We start from the raw sequence: 9,806 nt of genomic DNA on the forward strand, positions 1-9,806 counted from the left end.
TCAGGACTAACCATAGGAAATGGAATTATTGTTTTCTATCTATTACGTTCCTCTCGTGGACACTCGCGGATTTAACGAATTATCGAAACAAACTCGATTCTTAACGAATTGCACATGAACGTGTGTACTCTACTCCATTTAGATTCTGTCACACCGTTTATTGTAATTTTTACATGGCCTTATACTGTATGGTGCTATATATCAAACACAGTAAACACGCCGACGTTTCATAGCAGGCTGAGATTGTGCGACTGCTGCGATCGATCGCGAGAGTCAGAAACACGAGCGATGTATACCTATATGCAGCGTAGAGACAAGACTCCTTGTCGACACCATTATGTTACAAGTAAATGGTAAAAATTTCCTTTTAGTCGTAATGACTATTTCTAAATTGTATTTTTCCAATTGTAGATGAAAGAATATTTTCGAGCAATAGTTTCGTTCCTTTCAACAGGAGGTGAAACGGAAATCCATTGAACAGATCGATAAACAAAGTTTTTAAAATATGAAACTTTGTGGTAGACGGTGCTGCCACGAGTACTTTCAAATCGATAGCGCGGGAGACATTTTCACAAGATTATCGATTATATGCTTGTTTTGTGAAATTATAAAACTTCGATTAACAATTTTACGAAGTTATCACGTATATTTCATATTTTATGTAATTTAATTATATCAAATTCGTACAGGCATGGTATAATATATACCGAATAATTATTCGAGATATATTCGGTATATATTATATATACATCTATGTTTATTGAATCGTTAAAAAAATTGAATTACGTTTTATAAAACTATTCTTACTATATCTATTCGGTATTGAATAGCATAACAATATGAATAATTCGTGAAATATAAAATGTTTATTTTCGAGTGAAAGTTTACAACTCTGCATCAACAACTTCTATTATCATTATTGTATTATATAAATGTTTATATTTACAACATATATTAAAAAGTCATAATATTATGTAATTTGTTGGATTCAATAATATTTGACAGTTGTTAATTCTCTTTCATACATTCTATACTTCGTCATTTGTACCTGAGTGGACTACTTTCTTTTTGTCTGCTGTACATTTTTCTATTTGCCATTTTTAAGCTAGAAGTTTCAATTATTTAGAATTTCATTCGAATACATAGCACCATATAGACTGTTAAATAAACAAAATAACTATTCGTAATTTTGAATTATGTTTTAACTGGGAATTACTGATAAAATACTTGAAATGAAATCTTACTTGTACGAAAATATACAGAACGATAACAGTAGTTATCGAAATAATATGTAAATACATTTGTTAATCAAACTATTTTATATTTATATTTGCTTTCCACATTTTATGCTTTCGATAAACTGTTCATAAAAAATATTGTTTTTACTGATTGAAAATTAATTATAATTAATCAATCAATATACTACAATTTTAAAATTTTGAATCATTATGTTCCTCTGATTTATAGATATATATATAAGTGATATATACGATGTTTCTTGTCAGTAGACAATGTTTAGTGAAACATTTATAGCATTTTTGTTTTAGAAAATATAAAGAGATAGGTAATATTCATTATTTAAAATTTTGTTCATAAAACTTTTTATTTTGATAGAAATCTCCTATTTGTTTTATTTTTCATATAGTTCTAATTATTTAACGACATTATAGAATAGTTTCATAATTATTATGTAACCTTAAAATATATATAAAAATTCACTATATATAAAATAGATCATGTACAATTTAAAAACGTATTTTATTGTAGTATTATTTATTTTTTATACTATTTTCTTAATAATGCCTAGAAATGTGTGTTTAGTGGGAAAATGATGTAATCTCGAGAATGAAGAAAATACTGTTTTCTGACATTAATTTATAATAAATGTAGCTAAAGCAATAAATAATGTGTTTCTTTTATTAATGTAATGAATGTATAATTCAATGTAAAAAAATATTTTGAAGGTAGTAATATTATATTATGAAAGAGATTATAATCAATTGCAAGATATTATGTGGAAAGCAAATTGATGCTTTGTATATATTTACATTTATTTTTAAAAAAACATTTATGTACTGTATAAATCAGACTTAATTACGCATTCACATACACATGTGCGCGCACATACACACACACTCATATAATATGCAGCTTTTAAAAGGCATGCATATATTAAATAATAGAGAATTATGCCCTGTAATACGACCAACTCAGTTTTCTGATATAAATCAAGAGTATTAATAATACCGATTTAAAGTATCTTGTAAATTCGTAAAATAATCTATAGGAAAGTAAGTAGTTAGTAACGAGAAGCTCGTATAAATACTACTATAATGCTTTGAGATAAGACAATGAGAAAATATATTAAAATATTAGAGTACAATTTTCAAATGAAATCTTGTACAAAGCTGAAAAGCCAGGGAAGATATTTTTTGTATATAAAGGAGGGCTGAAGAAATGAAACTTAAGATAAAATATTTACTTATACAAAATCACTTGGATGCCCTTTGCGCTGTAATAGTTTTAAGTTGCTGTTTATATATTTCAGCTTCTTCCTCTTTTTTTTGAAGCCGTTTACGATACTCAGCTGCTTGTCTTCGTGCTTCTGCTAATTGTCTATTCAGTAGCGCAATATCCATAACTGGTTCATTATCATGCGTTGGATCATCTTCGACAATTTCTTCTATATCATCGTCTAATTGTAAAATTATTGGTTCTGTCATTTTTGTGGGCGAATTAATGATTTTACTCTGTTAAAATCATTAAACATGAATATAATAAAAGTTATAAATATGCGTTAATCTGATTGTTTTCATTTAATATCTGATTTCACACCTCTGATGGAGATATTAAGTTTTTAGATTGTGTAAGTGTTGATACAGGCGTAGTACTAGAAATTGAAGAAATGAACAATTTTCCAGCTTTATTATCCACAGAAGATCTTTTCAATATATTGGGTCCTCGGGATGTGAGGGTGGGTGTATTATGACTTAAAATTTGATCTGCTCTAATTGCTATCACTTTCCTAGGAGTCCCTTTTTTTCCAGCTACGTGAAGTCGTTTCATTCCTATTGAAGAATTTCTTGTTAAGTTTAGAGCAAGTTTACCTGCTTCTGTAAGAATAAATTATCGATGTCGATAAATATAAATATATATAGCAAAATGTACATCTCATTAAAGTATTTTGTACCAGTTAAAACAACTGTTCTTCCACTTTCCATTGCATTTTCAACAATGGATGAGTCATTATCTACAGGTATCATTGTGATTCCATGTGCTTCTAATAATCTAAATTTTTTGTTAATTCCCCCAATAGTTGTAATATCTTTACGTTTCTTACTATTATTAATATTATTTGTATCAGTAATTTCACCCACACCTTCGATTTCTTTTTCTCGATCAACATCAACATTTGGTCCAACATGAATTTGTTGAAAGATCATTCGTGGCTTTTTTCCCACTTGCACTAGATATTTAATAAAAAGTAATAGTACTATTAATCAAGTTTGACATTAAAAATCTTAATGATTAAAATATCAAGTGATATACCTTGTGTAATCTTTTTTTTTTGTTGTGAGTCTTGCTGTGGAAGTTCAAATTTTTGTTGTTCTTCCTCTCTTTCAGATTCTAACTGTATTAAATTATGAGTTGCTACTTCAAGTTCTGCAGAATTTGCTTGATTTTGTTGATGTGCTCTAATACCTACAATTTCTCTTTCTTGTTGCAATATGTCTACTAAGTCTAGCCTATCATGTTCTAATGCAAGACTAATTGGTGTTTTGTCAAATTTACTAGTTGCATTTGCATCTGCTCCATGTTCTAATAAAACATGCATTACTTCTACATGTTCCCTTTCTACCGCCCAATGTAAAGGTGTCATTTTTAACTGTAAATGTTTTTTGCATTAAATATATGATACACGAAGTTTATTTTAAAATTTTATGTTAATTACCATATCTCTGCTATCGACATCTGCACCATAATTAAGAAGTAACTGTGTCATCTGATGATGGCCTTCATATGCAGCCATATGTAAAGGCGTTCTATCCACTTTTGTTCTAGCATCTCTTGAAATTCCTGCCCTAAGTAAAACCTCAGCAGTTTCTGTATGATTATTTTGTGCAGCAAAATGTAATGCACTTGTACCCAACTGTCAAAAAATATTATTTCATTATGAATTACTATATAATTGTTAATTGTAGAAGTTTATTATGAAAATATATACCCAATCCGTAGTGAATGGTGCACCTCTGCACATTAGGTCACGGACACTGTCAGTATCCCCGTATTTTGCACTAAAAAGTAATTGCTTTCCTAATTCCACTATTGATAAGGCATCTTGAGAACGTGCTCGATGAGATACATCACAGGAAAGAATTTCAACCTATGAAGTATTTACAGATGAAACAATATGCCTAAAGAATGATTATATGAAACAGATTTATATGAAATTATACATACAGGAATAAGGGTATCTGAGTCCAGACCCTCAATATCATTAGTGCAAATACTTTCAGCTTGCATTTTTGTATATTTAACTCAATCCCCTTCTTTCTGATGCATGCTAAAATCAAACGATCCATAACAATTGATATCATTGGGACTTGTTTTAATATAAAAAGGGCTAGTTGTGACCATTCCATTTTTCACTCAGTAATTCGTCAGTGTTGTTCGACCTTGAAGTACCGGGATCGAAAGTAGGTCGACAAATTAAAATTTGAAGATCAATTCGATAAAATTAACACGATTTATTTATTTTTGCCTACTTGTTCGGAAACGTAGCATGTATATTTTTCAAAATTTTCTTCAGTACAGGATGTTTTTATTTTGCCATTTCAGATTGTGAGGAACTTCCTGTTCCTGTTCATTAAACGGAAGTCCCATGCCATAGGCCCCGTGTTTTGTACCCAAAAGCGATTCAAGTCGATTGTAAATAACATTGAAGAAAGTTATACTTACGACCAGTACATTATTCTTGCTTTTTAGCAATTTTTCCAACAATTTTCGAGCGCACACACTCACTTTGAGGAATTGTTCCTCCCCTCAGCCTTCTCGATTTACCGTCTTGGTAAAGTTTTATGAAAATGGCGACACCTTGGCGCCATTCCTAATACAATTTTATCATTGTTCTAAGCAGTTTTTGATGTCAATTCGGACGTATTTTTGTGGTTAGAGGTATCCTTTTATGTAAATTCGTAATTTTCTTAGCGCATTTTAATTACTTTATTTGAAATAATACTAAATAGTAGTCAAATATGTTAAATAGAGCGTATTACAGCGCCACATTGTGGTACACGTGAAAAGTATCTTACATTAAACAGGTTAGGTGTATTAAATTCGAGTAAGGTTAGGTTACGTTGTAAAGTTTTACTCACAGTTGTATACATACATAGCATATGTACATGGTTATGGTCATATACACGTCGTGTATAGGACCGCGATTTTATTTGTAGAATATGTTTCGAAGTAGTTAAATTTAAATATTATAGATAAAAAAAGCGAAATAATTGTTGTAAAATGTAACATTCATTAGCGATATAATAAACAAATTGTATGAAACCAAAACATTTGATTAAATGAATATAATAAATATTTATGATATGACGAAGATTTACATATATGTATGTTTTGCGTACGAACTTTGGCATGAATCTTATATAAATTTTTCTAATCATTTGTATCTAAATAAATAATATGCGAATATATATATATATATATACACATACATATATACACATACATGAAAATTATGCATTTTATATAGTAAGCGATCAAAAGCCAGAAAGTATTCTGTTTGTTTTTACTCCATTTCCTAACATTTTATATGCAATGAAAGTTGTGTAAATCGTTCATTTTAAATATATATTTTAAAAACGTTGTTAGTAATACTTTATCTGAAATATGTATTTATTAATTTTCCTAAAATAATACTTTTGTTTTTCATATTCTTTTTAGTTTATAGCTTTCCATTTTTTTATTCTTTCTTTTCTCTTTTTCTAGTATGCTTGTTTACATTCTGATCCTTCCTTTTACAATTCGTCCTATAATTAACTCAATATCACAATCTAAACATTTTATCATGCAATCATCATGCGGAGAAAATATATGTATATAGAAACAAAGAATGCACATAATTTTGATGTATTTATATAAATGAAAGATAAGTGGTATGGCTGGAATCACAAACAAGATATAAATTTTATGTCTTGTTTATGGTTGTAATTTATTCCAAATTACACTTCATACGACGTTATAATTTAATAATACATAATATACAATAATACATAATACAATAAATCCTCTGAATAGTTGGTATTATAGAATATATTCATATTCGAATACTATCATCGATGAGGTACGGAATAGACGTGACATCTGTGATGACATCGTGGCATCCAATGCTTTTTCGTGTTTCACGTTTTAGAGGATACCTGATCCTCCATACCATTTTTGTATCGCATGTGACATTATCGATTCAGTGCAGTAATAGCACAATCAATGCAAAAATGTTAGAGATTAATACGTAAATCATATAAAATGTATGTATGTATATTATCTTAAACTTAGAAAAAAATAGAGTTTTATTAAAAGAATTTTAATAAGATTCCTGATACAGGAGTAGAATATTTAAATAAAATTATTATTATTTAAATAATTATTATTATCAATAAATCATAATTATTAAATAACAATTCAATTATCATTATAAAATATAATTTAATCGTAATTGTTGAATATATAGTACATTTGTATTGTAGTGAGAGTGAGGGAACATAGAGCGAAAACACACACAAGTATGTATCCTCTCCCTAGTATGTGCGTAAGCGTCGCATGATGGTGTAGGCCTCTGTTGAGAAAAGAGCAATGCGCAGTGTGAAATCTCGTGCCCTAAGCCTCCGGCGAGTAACTCACGTAACGAGCAAAGTTATGTGAATATTCGAATAAAGTTCTTTGTAATACTTCTTCAAATTCTCCATACCTTAACAATAATAAATAAACAATTCTATTTAGATCTTCTATTCTTGTATCTTTTTATAATATAATTATGATAAATAGAATATTTTAAATTCTCAACAATCACTCGAAATTATAAAATATTGAACTACCTTAAAAATAAGCCTACAATGAAAAAGGTATCATTAATATGTTATTTCTCAAATATTTAACTTTTTCGAAGAACCAAAAATTTATAAACGAGGTAACTGATCTTTTATCAGGCTTTAATGCAAATATTTCACTGTGTCTCGTGTCTCGTGTCGTATTTCCTATTGTAAAGATTATACATATATGTATGACGTAAATCTTCATAATAACCTCCGATACTTCAGAATAATTATCCCACACCAATAGTAGTTATATAACAGTAAATTGTCAATAAGAAATATTGCTTAAGAATAGATTGTATAAAATTCGACTGATTTTAGTCATCAGTAACATTCGTCTTATCTGTTATATTAAGTATATTCGTCGATTATATATATTTGCTGTTTCAATAACAAAATCCAGATGTAATCTTATTTTATCATGACGTAAATAGAACACAAAATCATCGCTGTATCAGAGTATCATAATTTACATTTTTTTTATTTTTTAACAATTTTTTCCAATTTTCGAAACCTTATACTGTATTATTATTATTTATAAACGTACATTAAATTTATATACATTTTTTATCGAAGTATTCGGAATATCGTTTTACATTTCTTTGATTAAAGAAATTTTCACTGTGTGATTAATTAAAATTTTGGTTAATTTATTAATCGTGTTAATGAGATTCTTTTCATTTATACGAAATATTAAAAGCGTAATATTAACAAAATTATCAGAAGCAGATAAAATAAATAGAAAATTAAAGAAGTATAAAAAATAGTATAGGAAGTCCCCAGTTAATGAAAGAAAAAAATGTTACAAAATCATCGAAAGTGTCAGATTAGTTAATCGAACTTCCTAGCACACAACATAGATAAAACTGAAAATATAATAGTTTTCCTCTTGAAATTCCCAATCTCTCAGACGTGACATGTATTATCTCGGTTTATCGCATATGCGGAGTTGATCATGTCTGTGTACTTTTTCCTTGTTCGATTCAAAATCAATCGCGCTAACTGATATTCCTTCATTCAACAGTCAAGTTTAGAAGAGGATGGATCTCTGTGAAATTGTTTAATTAAATTCATTAGTCAAGAAAACTTTGAAACTTATTCTTTAATCTTTATTTATTATCAAAAATGAACGAACTATCAAGATATTCGTTGAAAGAAGTGGCGAAACACGATGGAAAAAACGAAGGGAGCCTCTGGATCATCATTAATGACATGGTATATGATGTGACTGATTACCAACATAAGGTAAGTGAGCAAAGATATAAAGAGAATTACAAAAGATTGCAAAAGCGATTGTAAAATATTTTCAAAATAAATGAACAATAAAGTAAATCGTAATTACATTTATTTAATTATAAATTATAAGGTAGGGAAAACAAGAAGAAATTTTTTAATAACTTTTTTGCAATATGGTATTTAAGGAAAATTGAGAAACTTTTAGCCTTAAAATTGAAAATATTTTTCATTGCGTTAGGAATAATTCTTTGTGCTGGAAATCTTAATCAAAATTTTTAAATTGATTTCAGCATCCTGGCGGAAAAGAGTTATTGGAAGAATATGCAGGACAAGATGCAACACGTGCATTCGACGAATACGGACATTCTTCAGATGCAAAAAATTTTTTGAAGACGTTGCTTGTGGGTGAATTAGTGGAGGTAAAAATATACAATTTATATTTTCGCATTATCTTTTTATACCTTTAGTTACAATCGTCAAAATATTTATTTTACGTTATAGGAAGATAAAATAAGTAATAGAAAAAAAGAGAATAAGATGTCCACTAAAATGGAAACGCAGAGAGACAGGAGAGGGTATGAAACAATTTTTTTAATTCAAAGATGTGTTAAAATGTTACAGTAAAATAATAGAAGAAATATTAGAGAAATAGTAAAATAAGATAAATTATGATAAATTGTGAATAGAATATTGAGAGAGAAAGAGAGAGAGAGAGAGAGAGAGAGAGAGTATTTTTTACACATAAATATTAACAATAAAATAATTTTTATTTGTAGGTTTTTATCAGTATTATGTTTCAAATGTATATAGTGACACAAGGAAATAACTGGATAAATCCATTTCTGATTAAATTATATTAATTTATTTTATTCCTTTTTATACTACCAATATACATATAGAGCTAATTATAAATTGCTATGTAGAGAAAGAATTATTATTTTTATTAATTATCACGTACAAGTTTGTTTAAAAAAATCGCCTCTTAAAGCTTCTATTCGATGTGAAAGTCGAGAGAATCGAAAGTACATACTCACGTTGGCAGCATGCTAAGTGTATACGAATAAAAAACATGAATCAATCAATGAATCTCGTGAATGAATGTTCATTTGTCTCTAAAACTGTTTTACAATATTGTTCGTTTTGTTGTCTGTCGTTCCTTTTATCACACGCCTACATTAATTCTCAATAATAACTAAAACTCACAACAAATCAGACAATACTAAAGAAAAAAAAATGTAAAAGATAAAATCTATAATATACAAATAAATATCTAATCATTGAAATAAATCCAAATTTCTTAATAAATTAAATAAATTAATTAGTGTCAAAGAATTAAATTAACTGTCTTGTCGACGTTGAATGATAATTACTTATATGTCGTTTCCTCAGAAAAAAATAATAATATACGAAGAAAAAGACAGATACGAAAATAAAAACGGTGTCTCTTTTCTCCATCATTGTAAATTA

At 28.2% G+C, this 9,806-nt stretch overlaps 2 protein-coding genes and 1 long non-coding RNA gene across 6 annotated transcripts; 2 read left to right on the top strand and 1 right to left on the bottom strand.

Moving 5' to 3' along the window:
* Positions 1 to 211: 211 nt before the first annotated feature.
* LOC132915534 (uncharacterized) lies at positions 212 to 539 on the top strand. Of its 2 annotated transcripts, none has more exons than XR_009659885.1 (2): positions 212 to 346; positions 412 to 539. It is a non-coding gene; the product is annotated as an uncharacterized LOC132915534 (long non-coding RNA). The 2 variants fall into 2 exon arrangements; XR_009659884.1 differs by having other exon boundaries at positions 264 to 353.
* Positions 540 to 844: 305 nt separating this feature from the next.
* Positions 845 to 5,310, bottom strand: LOC132915471 (GA-binding protein subunit beta-1). Of its 3 annotated transcripts, none has more exons than XM_060975294.1 (8): positions 4,960 to 5,310; positions 4,462 to 4,564; positions 4,226 to 4,384; positions 3,953 to 4,150; positions 3,550 to 3,886; positions 3,191 to 3,466; positions 2,836 to 3,068; positions 845 to 2,750 (listed from the first exon to the last, which is right to left on the bottom strand). In XM_060975294.1, exons 2-8 carry the CDS (start codon positions 4,522 to 4,524, stop codon positions 2,493 to 2,495), a joined length of 1,524 nt encoding a protein of 507 aa, XP_060831277.1. In that variant the 5' UTR covers positions 4,525 to 4,564; positions 4,960 to 5,310; the 3' UTR covers positions 845 to 2,492. The 3 variants fall into 3 exon arrangements, with proteins under 3 accessions (XP_060831277.1, XP_060831275.1, XP_060831276.1); XM_060975292.1 differs by having other exon boundaries at positions 2,836 to 3,113; positions 4,960 to 5,306; XM_060975293.1 differs by lacking the exon at positions 4,960 to 5,310 and having other exon boundaries at positions 2,836 to 3,113; positions 4,462 to 4,938.
* Positions 5,311 to 7,853: 2,543 nt separating this feature from the next.
* On the top strand, positions 7,854 to 9,425 carry LOC132915519 (cytochrome b5-like). The gene is made up of 4 exons (XM_060975397.1): positions 7,854 to 8,348; positions 8,630 to 8,758; positions 8,841 to 8,914; positions 9,116 to 9,425. The coding sequence occupies exons 1-4, from the start codon at positions 8,229 to 8,231 to the stop codon at positions 9,147 to 9,149; spliced, it is 357 nt and encodes a 118-aa protein (XP_060831380.1). The 5' UTR covers positions 7,854 to 8,228; the 3' UTR covers positions 9,150 to 9,425.
* The last annotated feature ends 381 nt before the right edge of the window (positions 9,426 to 9,806 follow it).

This window comes from Bombus pascuorum, chromosome 17 (genome assembly GCF_905332965.1).
Source record: "Bombus pascuorum chromosome 17, iyBomPasc1.1, whole genome shotgun sequence".
Lineage (NCBI taxonomy): Eukaryota > Metazoa > Arthropoda > Insecta > Hymenoptera > Apidae > Bombus > Bombus pascuorum.

Coding starts and splice junctions, on each gene's coding strand:
- LOC132915519 (XM_060975397.1), top strand. CDS start 8,229: ATGAACGAACTATCAAGATATTCGTTGAAAGAAGTGGCGAAACACGAT. Junction 8,349..8,629: donor TGACTGATTACCAACATAAG/GTAAGTGAGCAA, acceptor AATTGATTTCAG/CATCCTGGCGGAAAAGAGTT. Junction 8,915..9,115: donor ACGCAGAGAGACAGGAGAGG/GTATGAAACAAT, acceptor TTTTATTTGTAG/GTTTTTATCAGTATTATGTT.
- LOC132915471 (XM_060975292.1), bottom strand. CDS start 4,524: ATGCAAGCTGAAAGTATTTGCACTAATGATATTGAGGGTCTGGACTCA. Junction 4,385..4,461: donor ACTCAGATACCCTTATTCCT/GTATGTATAATT, acceptor AATACTTCATAG/GTTGAAATTCTTTCCTGTGA. Junction 3,114..3,190: donor AAGAACAGTTGTTTTAACTG/GTACAAAATACT, acceptor TTATTCTTACAG/AAGCAGGTAAACTTGCTCTA.